This window comes from Ambystoma mexicanum, chromosome 10 (assembly GCF_040938575.1).
Source record: "Ambystoma mexicanum isolate Mex_15411 chromosome 10, UKY_AmexF1_1, whole genome shotgun sequence".
In the NCBI taxonomy this organism is placed as follows: Eukaryota; Metazoa; Chordata; class Amphibia; order Caudata; family Ambystomatidae; genus Ambystoma; species Ambystoma mexicanum.
In genome coordinates, this window is record NC_090932.1 from 1,306,849,939 (window position 1) to 1,306,877,582 (window position 27,644).

General features: G+C 46.3%; 1 protein-coding gene across 1 annotated transcript; it reads right to left on the bottom strand.

The window, feature by feature from the left end:
- Window positions 1-10,871: 10,871 nt before the first annotated feature.
- LOC138492287 (ubiquitin-like protein ISG15) lies at window positions 10,872-24,760 on the bottom strand. Its single transcript, XM_069619337.1, has 2 exons — window positions 24,542-24,760; window positions 10,872-12,400 (listed from the first exon to the last, which is right to left on the bottom strand). Exon 2 carries the CDS (start codon window positions 12,395-12,397, stop codon window positions 11,930-11,932), a length of 468 nt encoding a protein of 155 aa, XP_069475438.1. The 5' UTR covers window positions 12,398-12,400; window positions 24,542-24,760; the 3' UTR covers window positions 10,872-11,929.
- Window positions 24,761-27,644: the final 2,884 nt, after the last annotated feature.

The following is a 27,644-nucleotide window of genomic DNA, read 5'->3' on the forward strand; positions in this document are numbered from 1 at the left end:
ACTTCGGTCCATTCAGGATGAGCCTTACCTTGTGTAGAAAGACAGACGGCCTTAAGCGCTCGGTCATGCTGGTCCTGGGTGGTGCCAAAGACCAGGATGTCATCGCTGTAGTTGAGGGCATTGAGCGCCAGGGATATCAGCCTGCGAATAATCTCTTGAAATATTTCTGCGGCCGAGGATATCCCAAAGTTGAGCCGCTTGTAGCGGAATAGCCCATTGTGCATTGCAAAAGTGGTAATGGGTCTGGAGGCGGGTCAATCACCAGTTGGTGGTACCCTTGGTTAAGGTCCAATTTGGAGAAACTAGTGGCCTGATTTAGTCTCACTAGCATGTCCTCAATGTTAGGGCCTGGGTGCCTCTCTCTTTGAATGGCAGTATTTGGTATGTGCATGTCGACGCAGAAGAGCATGTGGCCATTTTTCTTTGGGATTACCCATGGGGTGGGGCCATTCTCTTCATCAATGATGTTGTTGTCATGTGGGTAGGTGCAGATCTTGCGTAACCTGGGCTTGCATGTGGAATCCTACCCTGCGTGGGTGTTGAGGCACTGGGTTGATCTTTGGATCAATGTGGGGGAATATGACTGTGTCTTTGAGCATGCCTACCCCTTCAAACAGTTTGGGGAACAGGGATTTGAGTTCCTCGATGTTCATTTCCGGATGTGATATTGAGCACAGGGCCTGCACTCCTGGGGGAAGACATTAACAACTTCAGATTGGTCATATTGTATGTCGATGAGGGCCAGTGCCCGAGCTGTCCGGTAGCTGAGAAGACATCGCCCATTCAAAGGTCTTCGGATGAAGTGTATGGTTGTGGGTACTCTTCATCTTTTGTGAAACAGGTCACACTGGAATTGTCCTTTTGAATAGAATGGGTGAGCTGCACCCCACTGAAATATTCGAGCCTGGGATGGGCATAGTGGGTAGATGTCTCTTATGGCATGGTGGAGGAACTCGTTCATAACATTGACCTTTGCCCCAGTGTTCACAATAAATTGGTTGTTGGGGCCACCGATCTGGACGGCAACTTTTGGAGCTGCGCTGTTGTTGGAGGTATCACTGATAAGTCTGACGTATTCTTGGCTGTATCTGTCATAGTTGCAGTATTGGTCAGGCGTCTGTTCTATTTCTCTTTCAGTTGGGGTTTTTCGTATGGGTCCGGACTGTAGTATGGCATCGGGTATGGGCTTGAGCCGGGTCCCTGGGTGTCTCCTTGGTCCAGAGCATAGCATGCTGGCGGGTTGGGTGAATAGTCGTATTCATTCAGATAGAGTGTTGACATGTTGATTTCAAGATCCTCCATGGCTATAATTACACCTCCTTGGGCCTGGAAGGTTGGCGCATTTCTGTCCAGGTTTGTTCGCTGGATGTCACAGTCAAGGTACGTCCTGTGGTTGAATCCTCTCAGCTGCTCAAGTCTCCTGATCGGTCCGGCGAGCGGAGTCAGTCTGTAAGCAGCAGGCGTCAGCGATTTCTCCCTTCACATTGCCTGAAAGTGATTTTCTTGCCACGCCCCATGCACATTTGTCCTATGGCCGGGCATTGTCCTCTGTGAGGGAATTCAAATCCATACCTATAACACTGCTTCTCTCCTTGAGGTTGTTGGTGCGGGTTTTGGCGACCCTGTCTATTTGGCATTCCTTGGTTGCAGACATTGACGTAGGGCCCGATCTGTATATTGCCGCAATGGTGTTGCTTTTCTTAGGGTTCTCCATGGCTGCTGCTTGCATATCTACTCGCTCGTATACTCTGGCTAGGTCGATAGTGAAAGGTGCTTTTTAGTAGGGGTTTCCTGAAGAGCGAGGAAGTGCACCCTTCAATTATCCTGAGTCTGAATGCTTTATCATCATTGAAGTTGGCGAAGTCACAGTGGGTGATTTTCCTCTGGAGCCTTGTGACGAACTCCCCTCTCTTGAGGTAGTTGTACACATTGATTGAACAAGTATCTCTCATAGTCTCTGTTGAGTAGTATGACCAACTTCCTGTTGATGGCAGACACTAGAAGCACATATGTGGCTTTCTCCTGCGCAGGGATTGTTTTTAGAATTCCCTTGATCTCTTAACCAGCCAGGTTGGCGAAAATATCTATTTTATCAGGTGAGTTCTGGTCTCCAATGGCTCACAGGAAGTCTTCAAATTCCTCCATCCATTCTTCCCATCTCTGTCCCTGGTCATGATGTGGCTGTAGCGTGAATGGATTGGGTCGCCATAGAAATGCTGCCCTGGATGTGACCTTTGCCCCGATGTTGGCCTAGGCTCCTGCCCCTGCACTCGCATCTGCAGCTGCCTGTGCATCATCAGCCATGTTGCTTAGTTATGGAGTGTGCTTGCTTGTTCTATGAGGCTGGCATGCCCTTGCAATATCCCTGCTCTCTTGTGTCTTGGTTTTTCTTGGCATTCTTTTCCTCCTGCGCTGTGTAGCTTGCCGTGTGCCTTAGTCTACTGTCTTCTTTTAGTGCTACGATTGTCTCTTCACCACCCTCCTTGCAGTGTGCTTGTAATTTGGTGCATGTCCTTTTATCCTTCTTTGTTTGGCCTTTTTAAAGTAAAACATATATATTCTTCCTCCACTATGCCCTCCTCGTGGTGGAAATCTGCCTCCCTGGTGGTCTAGTGTGGCTGACGTCCTCTTTGTGAGCATTCCATGCCCTGGTGGCCTAGTGTAGTGGCCATATGCTGCACACCGTCTTTTCCTGTGTATGTGTGCTCCTGCTTCCACCTCCGCTATAATATGCGGGTCGCCTGGCACAGCTTACTGCGGTCTTCCTGCTGGGTCCGCCTCACCAACTCTCTCTTACTTTTGGTCTCTTTCGCCAGCTCCACCTTCCCGCTTGGTCCTCCTCACCAGCAGGCTCTGCCTTCCGCTCGCTCGACTGCACTGTCGGGTGGTGTCAGACTCCAGCAACGTTCCTGGAATGGGTCCAGCCGGCGTCTCTTTTGGGCAACATTGTCAGGCCACATGGATACGTTGCGCTTCGTCGCCAGTTGTTATATGTTGGACATGCCCATAATAAGAGCCACAGAGCCACATGTTGTTAGCATACTCTTTATTTTCTCTCCTTCTACAAACTGCCTTTTCCCTTCTCTGTCCCCTCCCCTTCCTCCTTCCTCCCTGGGTCCAATGTCCTCGCCACAACAGTTTCCTCACCCATGTGCGTCCCCTACCCTCGCTGCCCCTCCCCCCTCTCCACCTCTCCTCTTCTGTTCATGTTATGACACATGCACAATCCGAATGGTTGCAGGGCCTATTAAGATTGCTTTTGTTTGTTTTTTGTCTTGATCATCACCCATATGCGCCCCCTACTCCCACTGCCCCCCTTCTCCAACGCTCCCCTTCTTTCTTCTTATATCACTTGCACGTTCTGAACGTCTCAAGGCCTAGTAAGAATGTTGTTTTGATTTCCTCCTGTTCCCCCTCCTTGCTTTGATGCGCCTTGAAACACTATTTTGCTGTATAGGCGCATTACAAATAACCAATAAAAAAAAAGAAAAAGGCTGTATTCGTAACCCAACATGTTTCATTTCTTTAGTTCTATTTCATTATTTTTAGGAACTTCTTCAGGGGATTTCTCTTTTGCTGTTCTTTCCACTTCACTCCCACTTGGGTTCGGTGATACGTGTGCCTACATTTGAAGTCAGTTCAAGTTCAATACTCAATTCGTGTCCTTCTATTTTGTAAAATATATCAATGAATTCTGTGAAAGTAATTGTTGCCTACTAAATTACTGTTTAATAGGTATTCTGGACAAGTGCAATTTCGCTGGTATCTCTTCTTATATTAGCCTTAGTAGATGACTAGGCTTTTAATTGCACTGTTTTCAGTCATATTGGTGTTCAGTCTCCTTGCCGCTTCCATTAATGATGGATCTGTCGTAGTCTCTGTGCAGTTGATAACTTGTGTTTAACTGCACATGTTTCTTAGGTGGACTTGGAGTCCATTTTAGAGTGTCTTGAGTAGCGTTCATTTTGAAAATACGGCGTACAGGAGCTTGTGTCACCATTCTGCTTGTAGCTGTCTGTATCACCACTGTGTTGACTCCACAGGTTCCAAATTTTTTCCAGTCGCTAGTCGAGAGACTGAGGGAGCCGCAACTCAATTCCAGATTTTGGAGACTGACTAGCTCAGCCCGGACCACTTAAAGGCCTGGAATTAGGTGACAATCTGTGGGGTGAGCCATCTGAGTAACAGCCCGCCTTTCTACACTTCTGTCCTTAAGAACGGCTGCATGGGGATGGAACCATCATGTGGTGGCATGTCACCCATGCTGATGTATCAGTACATCACACACACACAGAGCACAAGGCTGCCAGACGTGCAGAGCACACCAAGTGCCCAAGACACTGAGAGCAGAGAAAAAAGAAGTTCCAGTCTTCACTCTCCTTTGTGACTGCCAACCTTTTTGCCACGTTCACTCTCTGAAAGCGTTTTTAGTAAACTGCCCAATAAATCGTCATTGCAAGTCAACACCTTGGTGTACTAAATCATTTAAGCAACACTGCACATTAACCATAGGGATGCCCCACGCTGTAGACTGGTCTATTTGATAGAAATAAATGGACCTTTTCATAATTTAACGAATTTATTTTGTCGTTTTTTTTAAATGCGGGGGGAACACCCCCGCCCTCACACTTTCCCCCACCTTAACCTATTCCCTTACCCCACCCCACTGCACATCTATATTTAATTTAAATTGACCAAAATGTGTAAAGAATTCGAACCAAAAAATTCGGTCAATTCTGAAAAGGTCAATTTGGGCCGTGATAAAGTAGTTAATACTGTAGATTTTTAACCCGACAAGCAAGCACACTGCCTCAAGACCTCTGAGGAAGGGTTACTCCAACATGATTCTCACGAACAAGGCTCGAAAAGTCCACGCGGGGGGCTCAGTTTCCCTACATTGGCAGCCACCCATTGGAATGCACTCCTCACCCACCTGAGAATTATCGAGTCCCACCAAGCATTCCGCGAAGCAATCAAACCAAGCTTTTTGTCTGAAAGTATACTGTTAATGATCACTATGTAAAAATGACCCCATTGTATTAATTATATGTATGTAACTCTGATCACACCGGTATTTCATGTAGTTTGTACCTGTAACCAAGAGACCTTTGGGTCGCCCGTCAACATATGAATCAACACTTCTTACAAAATTCTTGTAACAGCGCCTTGATGCCTCCGGGCTGCAAGTGCGCTATACAAATGCAAATAAATAAATAATGTACATCATGTGGAGGTAGCAAGGCAAAGCAGCTGATACCCCTGATGCCCCTGGCATTCCTCTTGCCCCCCCCCATCCCCAGCCACTGCCATTGCGACCCATGATTTATTGGCATTCACACTTAGACACCTATAAAGTGATAAATCACTCACTAAAAATGCACTGTTAACCTGAAAAAATAACGTAGTTGTTGACATGTTTAATGTATACAATCTCGTTTATCTTTTTAAAATTAGAACTACTTGTTCAGTGGAAGCTAGCACCACGCGAGATTCCTGCAGGCCTATGAGGTGAACTCCTTGGCATAAGAAAACTGAACATTTTCCATATTTTTTAAGATGCCATTGCTAGTGCTATTATGGAAAATGTTCAGTTTTCTTAGGCCAAGCTGTACACCTCGTAGGCCTGTAGCAAGCTTTATTTGTCTATGCAATTTAAACGCATGTGTTTCTTATTTATTTATTTATTGATTAGATATACTTATAGCCAAAAGGCTTTGTATAACACAAAAACAATACAACATATACAAATCATCAATACAGAGGCTAAAATAACAATTCTAAAATATGGTATCCAATACAGACATATAAAAATCATCATTCAATACATTTTAAAATTGCCACAATCTTTACATAAAAGATGACAAAATAATATATTAGGTTGATATCATTACCACACATAAAAGACATCCATAGTTCAGTTGTGTCCGTCATATCAATTGCATTATTAAAAGATTTAAAAGATTTAGTTCTAATCGCTGTCAGGCTTTCACAGTTCATTATTAAGTGGTAAAGTGACTCGTAAACATCATTACCACATAAGCGACATTTTCTCATTTCCTTTGGGATACCCAGTATATCACCTTTAGTTGCCAGTGCATTTGTCATATTAAATTTCATTAGAAGATATGTGCGAAAACTGCTGGTGCTTGGATGTGCCACAATATATTTTGGAGGCGTGATTCTGGTTAGATACTCTTCAGGATAAGGACCACTGTTTGATTTTGAGGCAACATTGGTTATATTTTGCTCATTCCAGAGCTCAAACACTTTCTTTTTAATATCTCTTTTTTGAGCAGCATTCGTTGACATTCCTGGAGTACTCCCGGGCAACCACTTTCTATAAGTTTGTTGTATAATACCAAGAGTACCAACAAGCATATTACCTTCTAGACGAAGGTACGCTTGCATATACGGCACAATAATCGTGTCATTGGCTAGAGTGACCACCTTTTCATTAGACAATACGCATTGGCATGTATAGGCACACCAGATACCTTTAATTGCAAACTCCAAATACAGGTATTCAACGCTAAGATTATGTGGTAGCCGTAGTAGTTTCCTCAATAATTTAGCCTCAAATACTACCATGCGATTGACAAAGGAGTGACCCCATATCTCAACAGCATATAAAATCATTGACCATATTTTGGCCAAATAGATGTTAATAACCAATGTAGCAGAGTAGCCACTATTACGACCAATAAAGGTACTCAAAGCATTTGTGGACACAATACACCGATTCTTAAGTGCTGACCATTGGGATTCCCAAGTGAGCTTCTCGCCAACAATAATACCAAGATATTTGTATGACATTACTTGTTCCAATTTTTTTGAGTCTAGATTCCACAAATATCTCTTAGGTCTTTGTTTTTTGGAAAAGACCATCATTTTACTTTTATCGATATTGATAGTTAGGCCATTGGCGGCAGAGTAAGACACCAAGGAATCAAGCATATGCTGGAGACCTGCTGGGGTATAGTCTAGTATCACCAGGTCATCCGCATAGGCAAGCCAACCAACAATCACACCATTTACTTTCACAGGATTAGCATTAGTTAGATTGAAAGCATTCATCATGTCTGACAGGTAAAGATTGAAGAGGATTGCCGCTATCATGCAACCTTGTTTCACCCCACAACAGGTTGCCATGTTTTTCGATAATCTGCCAGCAGCATTGACTCTGATTCTTACTGAGCTAACGGTATGAAGCAGCATCAACATCCTCAAAAGACCTTGTGGAATTCCCAAGAGTTAAGTTTTTGCCAAAATTTGTTGCGTAAGATGGTATCAAAAGCGGCGGAGAAATCAATTTAGGCACAATATACGTCTAGATGCCGTTTGGCCCAAGTGTGCTCAATAGCAGATGTAAGTAGCAAAAGATTATGCGTAGTACTAGATTTATCGCGAAAACCTATTTGATTTAATGGTAATATGTTGGAGGCGGCGATCCATACAGTCAGTTCTTGTAGCAAAACTTTAGTAAAAAGTTTGGAAGATACATCAAGCATGGCTAGCATTCTAAAGTTAGCAGGATTGTCCCAAGATCCTTTTTTATGTACCATCAGAATATGGCTTGTTTGAATAACAATAGCAATGCTGCACCCCATAGAGCAGGTTTTTTTTTAATTACTAAATTACAAACACCATCAGGTCCAGCTGCTCGAGAATTTTTCAGTTTGTCAATAATCTTAATAATATCGGATACAGATATATTACAGTCCCATAAGGCTTCCGGGAGGTTGTTATTAGATAGTTCAGTTTTACCAAGTGTTTCTGCGATGTATAAGGCCCATGTATCCTCAGAAATACAGTTTATTGACAAATCACGTTTTTTATGTTTTCTAAGGAGATGCCAAATGCCTTGGTTGTTATTAGACATAGCCATTGTTGCGATTTGTTTCCATAATTGTACTTCATTTTCCCTTTTGTGTAGCTTAACCCACTTTTTGTAATCCATTTTGAGTGTTTTAATGTGACATGCAACATCCTGGACAGATAGTGTTGGATCGGTTTTCTTCACTACCATTCTTATTGCATTACGAAGATGCTTCTTTGCTTCTCTAATTACATTATCATTGCCCATCCTACGAGGTAGCATAATATTAGTCCGTTCACCAGCAGTGTTTCTTATGTGTTTGCAGTTTGTTTCAGTGTCCCCTTTTTGCGTCTTACGAGTGGCAGTTTTATTTTTTTGTACTTAAAAAGCCCTCTTGTCTACAGTATATAAAAGTAGAATAAGTCATTTGAACCAAGTCACACATGCCACAGCGCCACCCAGTAACCATCCCTGGAAGTTCACCTCCATTTCAGAGACATATGAGGAAGGCATTGTGGGTAAACACATTAGCCCAAATGCAAGCCTTTCATCCAGAAAAGTGTCTTTGTCTTGAAGGACATTAGTTTATAAATAGCTTAATAAACCCAAGACAGACATTTCTTACGGCTGCAGACAACACTATTACCTGAGTGGCGCTGTGGCTTGCATGACTTGGTTCACATGACTTATTCTACTTTCACATTTCCGGTGAAAGGGTTTTTTCAAGCCTTTTTAAACCCACCATAACTTTGCTGGTGTCTGCTATACAGTATGTAGAAAGGTATGAGGGTCGCACTGGGACTTGAGGCGTGTTGCTTGTAAACGTGTTTATTTTGCAGCCTTTAATAGGTTTCATTTCCAAAAGCCAACTCAGTATCACATCCTTACTATGTTGATAAATTGTGTACTATTATTTGGATAGCATTTATGTCTGTTAATTGCAGTGCTAAACATGAAATGATTAAGTTAGCAAGCATTGGACAGAAAGAGAATATATCATGCTTCTTTTACCCAGCACGTTTTGATCACAATTCTTTTTTTTTTCAGTTTCATTTAGAATGTAGCTTGGTGTTTTGCAAATGTCCTTTATTAAACACAAGCAACTGATTCTGCGCATGAAAGGAAACAATCCATAACTATTAATATGTTAATGTAAAGCTAAGACAGTAGAAGATGTTGTGTTCTTAGTAAATTAGAGATTCTGAAACAAGAACAGATGTTCTCAAATGACTGCTTTCTACTTAACCAAATTGTGTGATCCTGGGTAAAAGCACTTTCCCTTTCTAGCATCCTTTTTTGCTTAACTGCTCAAACTGAGATCATGTAAAAAAGGATTCCGTTCGGTTTTCCAACCAAAACGTGTAATCATCATTTACTCTTAAATGTGCCTTTGTCACATTCAATCTCTACCCCTGTTCCCCGGCCCACCTCCAGACCGTATCCATTCTGGACTTCTTTGACATTCTTGACTCCAGGGACATTTGTCTTAACTCTTCCAGTGCTGGGGCGCATGGAGGGACCAGTGATATAGGGCTGTACCTGGGTGAATGTGCCTACAATTGACATGTGATGGGAACGCCCGGACATGTGGGGTTGTATCGGGCAGTACTTGGACGATCGAGGCTGCAGTTGGCTTGTGCTTACACCATTGGGGCTTCTGAGGCTTCAACTTGCATATGATTACTAAAGACAAGATATGAGGATTTGCCTGACATAAAGCGACACTATGTGGTTACATGAGCCAGTAATGATCATACACTGAAGTATTGCCATATTATGAATATGCCTGGTACAAGAAGTTTGAACTGGTCTGAGATGGCAGTAACTGGCCATATGGGGCTGTACTGGCATAAGAAAGAACTGCTACTGGCAGTTCGGCTGGGTGTGCCCTGACTTACGGCCCTTGTCTGTCATGAGAAACACCTCGATGGAGGCATCTTCCTTCACAACCAGCAGCTAAGTGTCCCCCGGTGAGAGATTATACTCGGACAGCCGCGTTGTATCCTGCAGCTCCACATACCCATTTTTTTGTGACCCCAGTTTCTGCTGGTGGGCGGGCACCCCAGTCTTTCTGGCCCCCTCTGCTTTTAGAGTAGAGACGGCCATGGAAGGATTGGCATTGTTTAACACCCATAACATATTGAGGCAGCAGCATAGTTAATATATGATTGGAAATTTAAATAGCTGTCAATAGTAGTTGCTGTTACATTACTCTTACAATTATGGGTCAAAGGCCATGTGATGACACTTCCTGAAACGTCATCGTGCATGTGATGTCACTTCTGCTACCACAGGCACTTCGGGGAATTAAAGACCCTGCCCATAAGCGCCTGTGCTGATTTGAAAGATGATCCAGATGCAATTCCATTTAAAAAGGCAATAAAGGTGACAGTGTTTTCCCCCACCTTATGATTATCTTACGTCTGCTGGGGTAGGAGAGGTGTGTATGGGGTATGATAGGTGTTGACAGCCTGGACGACGGGGACCAGGGTGGGAGAAGCGCTGGTAGCGCGGACAATTCAGAGTAAGTCTGCAGGAGCCTTAGGGGTTCACATTAACAGCTAGAGGAAGAGAGAGGGCAGCGGCCATATTGAGTGATTTAATGTACGTCCCCAGAGTGGCAGAATGATGAAGTAACTGCAGAGCACGCATGCACCCATACCTTGAGGAGGTAGCGAGGGTACGTGGCCTTGTTCTGTTAAATACAGCTGCATTCCCAATACCTGATTAGCCAGCCACTGCTGCCCTAGCGCCGATGTATATTAAACCTTTCCAGATAAATGCGAGCTACGTGGAACCTAGCGCAAACAATTTTGAGGGGAACGTGTCAAAAGAGTTTGTCTCTCCTTCACTCGCTGTGAGGCAAATAGCTGCACAAGCACTGAGTCTTATGAAATGTGGCTCTCGTAAAAATGGGCGCCATTGACTAGACACTCCTTCTCATCACAGACATTTACTCTTGTCACGCATAGGTGGTCATGGGGGACCTAGTCTGCTTTTTGTGTTTAATAAGATGAGTAAGTAGAGCTGGTAATGAGAAAAGGAAACCGATGGGTGGAGAGAAACAAGAATAGATTTATTTCGCCCTTTTGAGTAACATATAACATTCATGAAACTTATAAATAGAGATGGACAGATTAGATGATGTATACAGAATCAATCAGTTTTCTACACACAGTTAGCATCTTTAAGCCAAAGCGTTCCTCCTCACATTCCATTAAAGTCAATAAAGGAAATCACAGGTTTCCCCCAACCTTTTTCTTTTCAATCTTATTTGTTCCCAGTTTTTTCACTGCATTGACTGCCAACACAATTCTCTAGACGCTTTGCTTGTGACCGATCTTATTCAATGTATTGGTTATTTCTTTTCCATCTTCATGTGTCTTGTTTTGCCTTATTTCTTTAAAGCAATTGAATATGTTCCACATTTCTTTTTGCAAACATAGTTTTACTTACACAAGCCATACTGGTGTTTCTTACTTTCTAGAACATCAGGGCTAAACCAACCATTGCAAGTGCACATGAATCCTAACCTGAAAGCTAATTTCTGAGTGTACAAAGTTCCTACATCACCTCGTGATGTGAATACCACTAAACACCCATTGAAAACACTTGATTTTCAACCAGGTCAGGAAATCACAGCTCATCCTATGCTGTATTTCTCATTCAATCCTCTTCCAGGAACTTTCATCTCCCTGTTCTAACGCTCTATTCGCTAACAGTTGTGAACTCCCTTGTTGCGTCTCAGAGGCTCAACACCTTCTCCCTTATCAAAGGAAAAACCTAACTGCCCCCCAGCCCTACGTCTTTTGGGACCATATTAATACTGGGGAAAGTAAAAACGATAGGTCATACAATTGAAACCATGGAGCCAGAACAGGCCTCTGAAGTGGTGAAGTGCTGGCAGTACATTTTGCAGAGATGTGGACTTGCATGTCTGGCCGCGCTGCCAAATGCTAGAGTCCACAGGGCACAAATGAATTCCCGCAGAGGAGACCACAACAGGAATAAGATAAGGTGTTGAGTCCCAAGGTGGCCAACCTTGTTGCAATGGGGACATGTGGAGGACCCAGTCCTTCATTCAGCGGCTCCACGTGCCAGAGCTTCTCTCCGTCAGCCTCCACGCAGACGCAGGTTCATGTAGATGGTCCCCCCAGGGGCAATGTTGTACTCTCCAAGCTTCTGGCGATCTTCCAGCTGCTTTGAGTCGTAGCTGAGCCAGAACTGAGATACCTGGACTTTTTCCTTCTCATAAATCCTCCCTTTGAACTCACTCACAAGCTCCGATGGTTTGATAGTGTACGGGGACTTACGGCCCTTGTCTGTCATGAGAAACACCTCGAAGGAGGCATCTTCCTTCACAACCAGCAGCAAAGTGTCCCCCGGTGAGAGATTATACTCGGACAGCCGCGCTGTATCCTGCAGCTCCACATACCCATTTTTCTGTGACCCCAGTTTCTGCTGGTGGGCGGGCACCCCAGTCTTTCTGGCCACCTCTGCTTTTAGAGTAGAGACGGCCATGGAGGGATTGGCATCCAGGGTGTAGACAGCCCCTGTCAGGAACTTCACATTCAACTGCATCACCTGGGGAAGTAAAGAGGGAAAGGGTGTCAACAAGGCACACAAACTACCGGTCATCTGTTACAAGAATTACTCACACCTTCTATCCTCAGGAGCCCAAAGACTCATGTTGAGATCTACCTCCAAGAGGGCTGCAACAGTGGCATGTGTGTGCCCTGCAGGCAAGCAGAACATCTGCACACACAGCCTTATCCACACCTGCCTATGGAGTGTCTTATGAGATGCCTCTCCATCCCTAACCAGCAACCACACCCCTCCCCACTCCTCCGGTAGTTTATATAGGACAGGGGCCAGTCATTTTTGGCTCTCTAGATATTTTGGACTACAATTCTCATCATCCCTAACCAGCATAGCTAATTGCCAAATATCGTGGGAACTGTAGTCCGAAACATCTGGACAGCCAAAGGTTTCAGACCCTTGCTTTAGGAGATCATCTACATCTACTCACCTAACTATACAGTTGTTATAATGAGTCAATTGACTCCTAATCTGGGCATGCTTCCTTCATATCAGTCGATCCACATCGATCCACAGAGCAAGCACCCTAATCCCTGTGGCCTGCCACCTTTTTAGGCATCCCTTGGCCTTACATATCTGCTTACCAGCATTTTGTGTTTGTTTATTTATATATTGGGCCTCATTACAACGCAGGCGTTAAGGGTTTAACGGCGCCGTCGGCGCCGTTAACCCTTAATGCCTGATTACCATTTTAACGCCTGCTTTTAGCAGGCGTTAAAATGCAAGGCGCTAACCCGTCTTGGTGCTAATTACGGCACCGTAATTTACGGTTTATGGTAAAGTAGGGAACTTACCGCCTGGGTTGTAATGAGGCCCATTGTTTTCAAGCATGTTGATGGTTAGGACCACCCTTTCCCTGTCTTTCTTCACTTGTCAATGAGCCAACTCACTCCCTGCGCTCAGCCGTTAAAGTTCTTCCTGTTTCCCCTCCCCCACCCTGTTCTCCATCTCTCCACTGCTCATTCTCCTTATTTGCTTCCTTTTGAGAGACCCTCTATCTAAAGAACTCTGCTCCCTTCCTAGAGGGCACTTATTTCCTTCTCATCTAAGGACACACTCCCTTCCATTGCCCAATTATTGCCTCTTCCCTACGTCAACCTGAAATGTATTCCTTTCTGCGTACTGCTGTTTCCTGATTCTATATTACCACGTTTACATTAAGTACTTTGGCGCATAGTGCTGCATTACCACGATGAATAAATACTTTCATTCAACAATCAGGAATTGGCCTCAAATGTAAGGGCTCTTTAAACAACACATAAAGACTTAGAAGCTAATTCACAAACCTTTCCGCGGGCATATGTGTGACATTCAGAAAACGAAGTAGCATACACTGCTTAAATTACACCTGATTTCCTGAATCCGAAGCCCCAGTGCATAAGTGTAACTAACACATGGAAATCATTGCCTTTCTGAATCACCCCTTAAAGTGTAATCTCTGTGCAAGAGGGAGCCAATGACGAGTCTTAGTGGGAGACATGGGATCCCTTCTTCCTACACTCCCTGGAGATGGGTCACCACATTTTGGACTTGTTGGGCGCTTTTAAGAGTACAGAGTGATGACCCTGGTATAGGCGAGGATATGCATCCTCCCGCTCTGCAGTTGTTTTGGACTATGACTCCAATGATCCCTCATCGTTGCCAGTGCTAGCTAGGGCTGACGGGAGTCGTAGTCTCAAACATCTACAAAGCTAAAGGTTGCAGATCCCCGGTATTCGTTATCAACTTGATCTACCCTAAAATAAAAAATTGCTTCGACCGCACCTACCTGGCATGAGAGGCAGGGATCGGGAAAATACTCTGTAGGGTTCAGCAGTGATAAAAACTTGAATTTACTTTTGAATATGATTAATTTGGCTGGACTAAAAGAGGGAGAATCATCAAATATAAAACCAAGGTCTCAAATAGAAGTGGCGTGGGGCGTACACTCATTGTCAAAGGATGGGCTGGATCCATGTTGGGTTTTGAGGATACCCCTCATTCATATTCATGAGAAAAATTTGCATACAATGACCCTAAATGTATGCACATTTTATCCTAATGAACATTAATGAGGGATATCCTGAAAACCCACCAGGATTCCACAAGAGGAGAAAATGCCATTTATATCGTCTGTCAAACCCGGCCACTCAGCAGTAAAGTTATCGAGGCAGGGCTCGTGCCCACCGCCTTCCTCAATGGTAACCCGGACGGTGAGTGGAGCAGAGTAATGCTATGGCCTCACTGTCACTAACATAACTCATTATGAAAGAAGCTGCCTCAGATTGGCAGATCTGCTTCTTCTCTTCATTTTGTGTTTTTCCGTGAGTATCCTTTCCTTTAAAGGCCAAAGGCTAGCCTTCAAGGGTAAGTGGACAAGGCTTGGGAGGCAGTGGTATATTTAAGGTATAGGCCCTATGGGCAAGATTGACTGAGGGCACTGGGTAGGCGGGGCTTAGGATGGGAGGAGTTAATGGATGTCACAAGGGGGACATTGAACTTTAGGGATAAATGTTCCATGTATTTTAAGTTCCCTCTGTACACCTATATTGTCTAATCACCCAACAAGTATAGCTTATGAAACCCTTGTAGAATTCTAAGGAAAAAAAGTGCCAGAGTAATGGTCACTGCCATTTACCTGTTAACCTCACTAATCACATCCCATTGCAAATGGTTTGCTGCTCATACTATTAAGGTAAGACCTCAGTGGGAGGCCCTGTGCAGCCCAGGCTCTTTGCCTTTAATGTGAGAGAGTCAAACATTGGTAGCCATTAGACTGGGGTGTAGGGTCAGGTGTGAAGGGCTGGAGGAGAAGTGTTAAGAGTGAAGAGTTGAGGTTTAGGGATGAAGTGTTAGGAGTCAAATGTTGTGGGTGAAAGAATATAGTAGGGGGTTAAGGGCGAAAGCTTAGGGGCAATATATTGGGGTGAAGGATTAGAGGTTAAGGGTCTGGGTGAAGGGTTACAGGTTGGGATGAAGGGTCAGGGGTCAGATGCCAGGGGCAATGTTGAGGGGGGAGGGTTCTGGTGACTTGGCTAGGAGCCAAGTGGTTAGGGGTGAAGGGATAAGAATGAGGGGTTATTATGGAAAAATAATTGGTAGTGAAGGTTTTGGGGTGAACTGTTAGGGTTTGAAAGCTATTAGTGAATGTCTAGGGGTAAAAGGCAAGGTGTGAAGGGAAAGGTGTATAGGGTAACAGGTGATTGGTTAGGAGTGAACGGAGAAGGGTTAGAGATAAGAGGTAGGGGTAACGGGTGAAGGATGTGGAGCCGTCAATATGGGGTAAATGGCGAAGGGTTAGGGGCAAGAGACTAGGAGTGAGGGTTTAAAGATGGCAGGTTGTAAGGCTGGAGAAAATGTTAGCATTGAAGGGTTAGAGATAAAGGGTTGGGATAGAAAACTTGGGTTGGCCTGCTGGTGAACATTTAGGGGTGAAGTTCTTGGTGAGCGGGAAGGTGGTTAGTGGTGATGGTAGCATTGAAGTGCTAGAAGAAAGGGATGAAAAGATGGAGTAAAAAGTGAAAGGTAGCAGTAAAAAGATAAGCAGACCATTCACTTGTAACGATTGTGCTCTCACAACAAATACGTTTCTAAATGTGTAATTTTGAAATGTGCTGTGAACATTTTGAAATGCAGCTAAACGGGCACAAAATATAGCATTTTACCCATCTGGCCCTTATAATGAGTCACCATCAGACGAGAGATAATGGAGACGCCTAAGCCAGCGCTGACTGAATACAATGGACTGGGGACCACTTACATGGGCCATCTTGGACCCTTTGTTCATAATATGGACTCCATTAAGAGCCAGTCTTCTGATATTATTGCCTCGAATCTGAAAGGACTGCCGTGCACCTTGCACTCTATAGAATATGGCTGATTGTGCCTAAAAGCTGTCATAGTTAAAGAAACAATTAATTGAGTTTAGTGAATTCTGAATGTTTTGTATTAATTGTTTATTTTATTATATTGTCATTGCATTGTTACTGTATGGTATTTTGTATGTTTTAACTTATTTATTGTCATCTGACTTTTAATATGTGTAAAGTTATTTGAACTATGTCACATTCAATAAATAAATAAATAAATAAATAGTCTAATAAACGAGTCCGTGCCAGTTGCTGACCTGCAGCGTCCACAGCACCAGTGGCCGGAACCTCACTAATCCGAAGGAACTCCCTTTCTGATTCCCAGTAATGACTTTAGAAATGGAATTCTATGACAAGACTGGAGGCGAGCATTATGCTTCATCTTCTTTTATTTCTACCCTTCAGCAGTTCAACAAACATATATAACAAATCATGAAAAATGTCTTAAACTAGCAACTTTTCTCTTGTCCAAAACTACACAATCCATGAACCTCTGTAGTCCATGCTCCCTCCACCAGTCACAATCCACTTCCTGTGCCTGGGCTCCTCCTCTTCTTTTACTGCTCTTCAAGCAGATAAGTACTATTTCTTTCCTCTCCTAATGCCTATAGAGAAATTGGCTGACTGAAGAGGGGAAGGGTAGATTAATGATAGAACATATGTTCAGAGAGTGTGTCTGGCAGGGGGGACGTGAGAGAATTTGTTTGGCGGAAGTTTCACCGCAAATGTCACAATACGCGCGCGCGTGCTAAGCGTAGTAATTTTCCCCTACTACAGGCGCACTCGCCGCGTGGGTCTCGGCGGAGCCCCAGGGAAATTCCCTTGACCGATAGGGACAGCCGTGAGGCTGACGGCCCCGTGCCGTATACCCGGCACATCAGGGGTTCAGTCGGCCTCACGAGCGACCGGAGACAAGTCACGCATAGCCTCCCTCTGGAGGCCGGAGCTTGCGCGCGAAGCGCGGGGCGGATCGCCTCATTGACATAGCCCCCACCCGCGGGTGGGCGGAGCTAGCGCGCGAAGCGCGGAGCGTCCCGCTCCAACAACATAGCCCCCACCCGCGGGTGGGCGGAGCCTACACGCGCGAAGTCGCGTAGCGTCATAACGAAGCGGCGAGGACTAATTACCTTCGCCAGCGTTCGTAGACGCAGAGTTTCTCGACCCCAACTAGTTAGGAAGCGAATTTAACGATTGTACGATCGCGCGCAGCACGATCAGCTGATACACTAACCTCAGCACTGCTCCTAGTCCTTCAGCCGCGGGAGCTGGGAGACTCGGGTCTGGGAGCCCTACACTGCCGTGAAGCAGTAGATAATTGATTGGAGGCCGGAAGGCTAAAAAAGGACAGAGGTGCAGCCACATACAAAAAAAAAAAAAAAAATTAACATCATAAGAGAGTGGTGGGCGTGCTAAGACACCTGTTCCAGGTATTTTAGGCACACAGCACAGAGGAATATGTCAGACTTTGAGTGGAGTGAGGAGGAGCAATCCCAGGACCTCGCTGCCAGCTTCAAGCAAGTGCTGGGTAGCTCTCTTATGGATGCAGTGGCAGAAGGGGTGAGACCCCTACAAGAAAGGCTGGAGACCTTAGAAGCGATACTCTCGCAGCCAAAGACCAGCACCAAAGTGGATAAGCGCACGCCCACAGAACCCTTGAAGGAGGGGCATAAGGGGAGTAAGTTAGCCCTAAAGAGGAAATCCTCTGACAACCCCCGGGGCTCATATGAGGAGGCGATAGAAAAGGCCTCGGAGGTGCCTGACGCTTTTGCTAAGCTCAAGGAAGCGTACCTACAAAAGCAGGCAGTGCCGAACCTCACGACCCCCGCTCCAGGGGAGGACAATATTGGAGAAGACCTGGGCTCGGAGGAAGAGCTAGTAGATGAGCAAGGCTCTTTAGGGGATGAAGAAGCCGAGGAAGAGGACTGGACTAGACCCAGTGGGGGCAAGAAAGCGAGGAAGGAGAAACACCTCGTAGAGAACGAGGAGGATATGTTCGACCCAGACAGCATACGTAATCCAAGGTCCACCGAGTGGCAACTATCCCCCCGAGTGACTCAGTATATGGCGGCAAGATTGCGCAAGCCACTAGACAAGTAGGTGAGACAGCGCCTGCGGGCAGAGTGCCCGCGCCCGGATTTGCCAGGAAAGGTAGCGGAAGCACCGGAGCTCGACCCAAAAATGCTGACCTTTGTAGCCAAGACGAGCAAGGACCCCCGGAAGGGGATTGATAGATCCTGGAAATCCTGTCAGGAGAAGTTATTAGACTTAGCAGGCCCGCTCGAAAAAATTATGGACCTCGCAGAGAGGGCGAAGGACACGGGTGAAGAAGTTGATCCGGAAGCCCTTGCAGGGTGGGCCCAGAGAGCCGTCTGCCTCCTGTTCGGAGAGACCTTTGGGAAGGAGATGGGCCGGTTCGTAGGAACATTCGCGTCGCTAGAGAAGGCCCAAGCATCTATTCGCAAGATATTTCCCAGCAGAGTTTTTGGAGGGACCGGCCGCTACAGAGGTCGCGCTGCCGGTCGCTACCAAGGAGGGAGAAGACCTCAGAACACCAGGGCACAATACTGGGAGAGCAAGAGCCAAGACACCTTCTTCCCGTCCAGGGGGAGATTCCCAAGAGGCCGAAGGCCCAGAGGATCGGGAAGAGGCTAAGGATTTACGCCAGGTGAGAGCGATTATGTATCCCCCAGTAGGGGGGAGGACGCGCAGATATTTAGAGAATTGGCGCAAGCTTTCAAGCGATTCCTGGATACTGCAGACCGTCAGCGGTCTGCATCTAGATTTCATAGAGACCCCAGTGCAGCGATACGAGCCGCGGGGTCAGAGATTAGAGCAAGCGGAACAAGCATGGCTAGACAGCGAGATAGCACAGCTAGTCACCAAGCAGGCGATAGAGAAATGCGAGACAGCCCCAAAATTTGTGAGCAATATGTTCCTAGTGCACAGGAAGGAGAAGGTACGCCCGGTGATAAATCTCAAAGAGCTGAATGGATGGATCGTATATCGGCACTTCAAGATGGAGGGTGTCCATCAGCTCACAGACTCCCTAAGAGAAGGAGATTGGTTGACGCGTCTAGACCTAAAAGACGCTTACCTCACAGTACCTGTTCTCGAGGAGTACAGACCATTTCTAGCTTTTCGCTGGCGAAGTCGATTCTGGCAATTCAAGTCGATGCCATTCGGTCTTGCTTCGGCACCATGGGCTTTCACAAAGCTAATGAAGCCGGTATCGGCAGCAATCAGGGAGAAAGGAGTAAGGCTTATTATCTACCTGGACGATCTCCTGCTTCTTGCAGAAGATCGGGAGGTATTAGTATACCATACGAGATGGGTGCAGGACCTTCTGGCCTCGCTAGGATTCCTAGTGAACACAGAGAAATCAGATACCATACCAGCGCAAAGGTTAGATTTCCTGGGATTCATTCTAGACACCAAGAAAGCGACCTTAGAACTTCCAGCTCGGAAGATGAGAGACATCAAGAGAGAGATCAGAGTATGCTTAGAGAAGCAACAAGTATCTCTCAGGACATTAGCGAGAATAGTTGGGCTTCTAGCAGCATCTATCCAGGCCATTTTTCCGGGGCCACTGCACTACCGTGCACTGCAGAGATTGAAAATAAAGCATCTGCAGCTAGGTCTGAAGTACCATTAACAAGTGCCGCTGGATCAGGACTCGATTACAGAGCTAGAATGGTGGTTAAAGAATATGGACGCTTGGAATGGGCGAGCCATATTCGGAGACAAACCGGACTTGATAATAGAGTCGGATGCCAGCCGGAAAGGCTGGGGAGCCAGATGTGGGTCCTTACAGACCGGAGGCAAGTGGAGCGAAGAGGAGCTTCGTCTACACATAAACTGCCTAGAGCTCCTAGCAGGATCATTCACGATCAAAGCCTTTACGAAAGAGAGAGTGAAATCTTGTGTCCTGCTGAAGATGGACAACATATCAGCAGTGCGCTACATCAACCATTTGGGTGGTACGAGATCCAAGATGCTCGCAGAGTTAGCGAAGGATCTGTGGCATTTCTGCCTTCGATCAGGGACGTCAGTGACAGCAGAGTACCTGCCAGGGACACTGAACGTCGTAGCAGATTGGAACTCGCGGTACCTGACGGATTCCAGCGATTGGAGGCTGGATCCAGCAGTGTTTCAGAGACTAGACACGAGATGGGGACCATTGCAAGTAGACCTATTTGCTTCCCGGCTCAATACGCAGAGGAGCAGCTATTTCAGCTGGAGGCTGGATCCGGGAGCGCTAGGAACAGACGCGTTTCTGCAAGAGTGGATAGGAGGTCCACATTACGCTTTTCCTCCCTTTGTGAGGTTGAGCAGAGTATTGGCGAAATGCCGGAGGGAGAAAGCAGAACTAGTTTTAGTAGCACCATTATGGAAGTCTCAGGTGTGGTTCCCCACCCTAATGGAACTAGTATCAGACATTCCCAGAGTCCTCCCCGACGAGGAGCGACTACTCACGGACCCAGCTGGGTCGTGTCATCCTCTGAGAGTGAGAGGGACACTCCCGCTAGTCGCGTGCAGGATATCCGGAAACGGTGGGCCTTGCCAGGAATTTCGGCGCAGGCTGCTCGGCTTATCGCTGAATCCTGGGCTCCATCCACTAGGAGGAGCTATGACTCAGCTTGGGCAAAATGGACAAGCTGGTGCAAGGACAGAGGTGTTCATCCCGTTTCGGCACCTGTAGTGGAGATTCTGAACTTTCTAGCGAACTTATTACAGAGCGGGAGAGCTTTCCGTACTATAGGAGTGTACAGATCGGCGATTTCTGCGGGTCACACGCCATTAGAAGGCGTCCCGGCAGGAGAACATCCTGCGGTGGTTAGGCTCATCAGAGGAGCTAGATTTAAAGCGCCGCCAGAACCCAAGTATACCACGACATGGGAAGTGACGACAGTGCTGCGCCTACTAGCGAGTTGGCCGACCAATAAATATCTTTCGCTTAGGCAATTATCTGGAAAGCTAGCGATGTTGCTATGCTTGATCTCCTGCAAGAGAGTATCGGACATAAGAGCACTAGAGGTTAATAGACGATCCTTCGGGCCGGAGGGAGTTACATTCTCCATAGTCAGAAGGACCAAGACAGGGACATCTACGGTACATTACCCGTATTTCCCGAGTAATTCGAAATGGTGCGTAGCACGATGCATCAAGGAGTACGAGAATAGAACGGCAGAGTATAGAGCAGCAAGTACCACTCAGTTATTAATAGCGCGCAGGAAGCCCTATCACGCAGTTGCATCAGCTACCATCGCAAGATGGGTCAAGGAAGTTATGCATGCAGCAGGTCTGAATGTGAGCACGTATGGAGCTCATTCGGTGAGGGGGGCTATGGCATCATCCGCCGTGAGAGCAGGAGTGCCTTTGAATGAGATAATGCTGGCGGCAGACTGGTCAAGCGATAGGACTTTTAAAGAATTTTACTTTAAGCCAGCGGAGAGTTTAGCAAGTACGGTGTTGGGTAAGCTTTGAACAAGCATAATGCTCGCCTCCAGTCTTGTCATAGAATGTAGATTACCCCTGCTATCTGCGCAGGGAGTATTAATTCTATTAAAGACTAGGAGGCGAGCATTAAATTCCTACCCGAGTCTGGTACTGTGTATACGATGGCAATGCTTTATTATGTATCAGTACGAGACGTTGCACCACCCTAACATAATCTTTTGTTGATCTTTTCATAGGAGAGGATCAGAAGAATAACTGATGGTGAGGACAGAGCAGAGAGAGTCAGGAGCCCAGAGCCTTTGCAGCAATTAAGTTAAAAGTCCAAGAGAGTCTTCGCACAGTTGTCGAGGATCAGTTAGAGACTTTCAGAGCGAGTAAAAGCAGAGGAGGAGCCCAGGCACAGGAAGTGGATTGTGACTGGTGGAGGGAGCATGGACTACAGAGGTTCATGGATTGTGTAGTTTTGGACAAGAGAAAAGTTGCTAGTTTAAGACACTTTTCATGATTTGTTATATATGTTTGTTGAACTGCTGAAGGGTAGAAATAAAAGAAGATGAAGCATAATGCTCGCCTCCTAGTCTTTAATAGAATTAATACTCCCTGCGCAGATAGCAGGGGTAATCTACATTCTCTACAGTATAAAATATTTAAGAGAAGCAAACATTCTGGGAAAAGTACATATTTGTGCAGCAATCTTTCTAGTTTTATTTTGCCCATTAAATGTGTAAATCATTGCCACTATATATATCCTGGGGGGTCTGATTACGGGTAAAGTGTCTGGGTTAAGTGGAAAGTGGGATGAATTTAGGACGATGGGGTAGAGAGGCAAGCAGTTGTGGCTGAAGGGTTGTGAGTGAAGGGTGAGGTGAAAGGAGTTAAGGGTGAAAGATACCGAAACTAATAAACAGGACAGATCTCGAGAGAGAAAGCCCCACGTTAAATCCACTTGGGAAAAAGAGTTGAGTAATGCAAACTGCCGCACGTCAAGGAACATGCACTAGAGAGGAAAGGCACGGAGGGGAAAGGCGTTATGAGGAAATACACTCCCCGAATTAACAAAGATTCCTAGCAGAGCTGTGTGCGATGTGACAGGTGGCACAGTCTTGGCCCATCATTGTGATTGGCCCCTGTCTCCCACCGACCAAACTTGGCAGAAAGTTACCCCAGTCTAGGAGTGGTGGTCAGCTCCATAGCAACTCTCTGAAGCAGGGGCGCGGGCAGCTTTCAGTGATGTGGGCTATGGGGCGTGGAGGGGGAGTGCCAGTTCTGGTGCCAGGGCCTGGCACAGTGCGTCCTAACCTTAACTGCTGGGTAAGGGGGCGAGTGCGGTTTCTTTTCTTTGGCCTTCTGGCAGTGCAGCATCTCCTCTATAACTTCCCAGGATGCCCTGGAAGCAGTCACGGGAGAGTCTATGCGGGCACCGCGCCAGAAGGAAACGGGTGGTACCCAGGTATCAGGGAGCGCCCGGCGCATTACACTACATGTATGTGAGAGCAGGCGAGTCGCTTCCACGAAGCACCCAACACATGACAGACATGCGTGTACTTGCCAACATGACCCATTGTACTCTGTAGGTGATTATCCAGGTTTTCCTATTTGCATTCTGGGAATTGTAGTTACACTTTTTCCATTATAAAACTCGGACAAGTCCCAGAATGCAAAGAAAAAAATCTGGACTGGATAAGCACCTTCAGATTGGAACGGGTCATGTTTGCAACTATGCATGCGTTGGAACTGTTTCATTCTTGCCAAATCGCGGTGAGGTTGGGGTGATGGGGACGGCAGGACAGGAATATTTTCGTTGCAGATGTAAAATACTTCGTTCATCTTTGCTTGGGTGCTTTTTCACTATCTCTCTGTCCTCAGCATTGGACAAATTACACTCCCACGCAACACACAGCTGATATGAACAGTGTTGCGACCAGAGGCGTTGCTAGGGGGGGCTGAGGGGGCTGTAGCACCAGGTCTTTTGGTTGTAGCCCCAGATAGAAGCTCGGGGGTTACGACCAAAAAGGCTAGCTAGCCCCCCGACAGTCTCCACATTTGCTTAGCCCCGGATCTTTTCCAGACCAAGCAACACTCCTGGTTACAACCACTCAGAAACCACACAGTCAACGTCCCCCTAAATTGTCCAAGTGTCTGTTGCTTACAGGGATCCCGTGGCGTTAAATGAAGCACACCTGGACAACGAAACCTACTTGACACGATCGATTGCCTTCGCTGATGTATATTCGGGGAAAGTGCACGGTGCAAGCTAGACAGCTCAGTGGGTTAAGCGCCTGCCACTGACATACGTTTGGTCTCAGGTAAAAAACGCGGCAACACGTTTAATCCTTCCGAGGGCTATAAAATGTGTGTGTTGGGATATTGCTTCAGCGTCAAGCAGATTTACAGTTATTTAATATGCACCCATGCATTCTATCTCTTACACATTGGTTGATGTGTGTGTTTATCTTTTATGATGTCATGAGTTCTTTTGGAGTGTTGTTTTCTGAGGGAATTCTATGGAGTCAGTTGGTGCCTGCTGCCTAGGGCAGTGCCTGCTGTCACCATGTCTCTGACTGAATAAACCTTGTTAACGTCATTGCCTGCCTGGACATCAATTCTTAATAGTGTGCTTTTTTCGATTGTGTTGTAGTAATGTGGGCATATAAACGGGCTCTGTGTGAAGCCATTTGGGGAATGCGCTTCATAAAGAACCCGTGGCATTATACGCTCTAAGCAGCTCTCCCTGAGTTCAAACTACTAAAACCAGAGTCGCTCGCAAAACGCACAACCGCTTTACCTGTCGCCAGTGAAGATGGTTGGTTAAGGAACTTACTGTTTCACGGGCTCTTGGTTCTTTTACAGAAAGCGAATCCGCCGTCTCTCACTCCCCCCGCCTGCCTCTGGCCGCAGTCTCTCCGTGCTGTTTTGGTTCTTGATCAGCACTCTGCATGCAGTCTCCGAGACCTTCCCTGCTCTCTGCGGTCTCCCGGCCCGGCGGTCTGTAGGAGCGCTCTGCGGTGTCCCGTTATATGGCAGGAGGAGGCACAGGGCCCTGTGACGTCGCATTGTTTCTGATGATGCTCGAGTAAAGAAACGGAAACTGATCTCTGCAGGGAAAGAGAGTTTCGCTTTCCTTCTCCCCCCTCCTCTCCCGACTCTCCTTCTCCTCTGTCTTCCTTGTGTGGGCACTGCTCTGACTCCGTAGCACTCAGTGCTGCCGTAAATGTGTGGCAACCATTCGTTACTGCCACTTTTGGGTAATGGAATTACCACCAGTGTTACAGCTCAGTCTATTTCTGTCTTTGGTTGTAAAGGGGAGGGTGTAACTCCAGCATCCCCCACCTCACATACCAAAATCATCAATTCTACTGGCTGGAATTACCACTCGGGGTAAATATGCAAAATCCCCATGAAGTCCTATGGAACCAGAAAATAAGAATTAACACCACTTTACCACCAGCGTGATTGGTCAAAGGGCTTGTGACTCCCATTAAAGATGCCACTTGGAGGGGCTTCCCAGTCTCTCTCACCCCAGTGCCTGCAATTAGAAAAAGGGCACCTACCCCATATAATTCACGAGGTAGTGAGAGATTAGTTTTGGCGAAGGGGCGTCCATTTTTGGCTCAAGGCAGGGTCATTTGGGCATGGAATCTGTAATATTCATAAATGTATGATAATTTACAGTTGTGGCATTAAGGCAGATTACGGATGGGAAACAGAAAATGAAAGTGGTGGAATAAATTTAGGTACAGTTTGGCGATTGTCAAAAGGAGGGCAACGTAAGGGTAAATGGTCCCAGTGTGGGCAGACATACCTGAGAAGGAACAGAGGAAAGGGAAGAAATAATGCCCAAGGGAAGGACAGAAAGAGCCAAGTGCAGGGAAAACAGAAGAAGGCTGGGAGAGACCTGCAGGGAAACAGGAGGAGTCAGTGTGACAAATCAACTTCTGGGGCTCCAGCAGTCCAGGGATGAATATTGGTTTCTAAACCATCAATCAGCCCCACACCTCTAGTACACCAGAAGTGATCTGAACACATTGGAAACGCAACCACATTATAAACCTCCTTGTCCAAATTTGGTAACGTGGACGGAATGGCAGGCATATCTCTGTTAGTTCGAGGATTGTTGTTTAGTTGCAAGACAGTGAAATTACAATTATTACCCATCGATAAAAGGGACTGTCTAGTCAAGGTTGTATACAAATATTTACTTTATTATTATCACAACAGACAGTCCTAGCACACTACAAAATACAACCCACCCAGTAAAGAAATGCAGAGGACAGACAGTTTCAAGAAGGAAAGGGGATGCGCTCTGGATACTGATAGGAGGGTAGTCGGTAAAGTAATTAATCGCAATAGTTCAAGGATACTTGGCTTCAGCAAAAAGGGAGCAATGGTTCGTAAAATGTCACTAGAGGGCCTCAGAGAAGGACCAGGAGGACAGAACCACAATGTACCTTCTGCTTGTAGAAGTTCTTGTTGCTCGACAGTGTCGGTTTCAGGGCGCTTTGCAGCTTCTGCGACAGAGTTCAAGATGGGAGAAAGCTGCGAGTATCTAGCGACATGCAGTTTGGTGAGCGAGGCTGGACGGACGGCTGCAGGCTGGCCTACACGGTGGCTCAGGGTCAGAATCATTGTCTCTGTGCTGGTTTGTGGGTCTGAAGCACTGGTCGAGGCATCTCGGACAACATCAGCGACTGCTGCATGACTACAATCAGCGGTGCAGTCGGTTGCAGCACGAGGGGCTGAACTGGTTCGAAAATGTCCTTTTAGGTGGATGCTGATTCATGGTTGTCGATGCACTCCTTCTAGCTTCTTCACTGGGCTCGTATCGTCCTTGAAAGCGGATGGCCCAAAGCTTAGGAGAGTGTTGCAGGCACCCGGCCTTGTCCTGGGTTTGGCTCAGAGACTCTCTGACACTTCCCACCTAGGAAGCTTGCTTGCAGAGTCTAGCAGGGCATGCTGTGTGCTGGCTGGGTACTGGTTCTGGAACTGCTGAAGGATCCTCTGGATTCAGTATCTCCCTCTGTTCCCTGGGAGATGTTTAGGGGAGGGATCTTGCTTCCCTCTTTGGAAATCCCGTCTTTCTTTCACTGGCAGAAGCTGTAAGGCAGACTGTCCCTTCAGGCAGGGTCCAAATGAGTTCTTCTTGTTACTTCTTGCAAAGTCTTCAGATGGTCTGCCCAAAAGAGGATGTCAGCCCCCTTATAAAGCCAAATGGGCCACATGCATTGGTGTAGGCTAAGCTTACGTTAATGAACCAATCCTGGGCCCCCACCCCGTGGCATAACACAAGATCTGGGGGCCCCCCTGCGAGCCATGCTGAGCCCCCCCCCAACTTGGCAACAAATCACAGGTCACGCCACACATTGGGCCGGCCTAGATTACCAAGCTTGCGCAATACGCACAAACGTGCTGCTGAAGGGGTATGCCGCACACTGCACAAGGAGAAAGATATACCTATGTGTTTTAATGCAATATACAGCACACTTTCTGAGAAAAATTGGCTAAAAAGCCACAGTTTTTGCTATTGTTTTGTAGGGTAACACCAATCCAATACATGCAAGTCACCAACAGTGCACATGAACATGAATGTTTTGCTATTAAAAATGCCACGCCACAATGAAAACATGTCCAACTGGTTGCACAATGTAGACCAGTGTAGACACGTACTAACATTACAGTAAAGCATGCCAGGCCACATTTAGACATACCTACACTGGTTGCACCAAAATGGCAGTCGAAGCAATAAGACTCATCAATAAGAGAGCACACATTCAAGCCTGCGTTTCTGCGGCCTCTAACACAGCCAAACTCTTTAAAATCTGCAAGGAACTGACCAATCCTTTTGCTGTCTCTACCGCTCCTGTTCCCTCAACAGGCCCTCTGTACGGCATTGGCCTCTCGCTTCTGCACTAAAACTTTGGACATCC

Bases quoted from the DNA above. Each gene is read 5' to 3' on its own strand.
- LOC138492287 (XM_069619337.1), bottom strand. From the start codon at position 12,397: ATGCAGTTGAATGTGAAGTTCCTGACAGGGGCTGTCTACACCCTGGAT.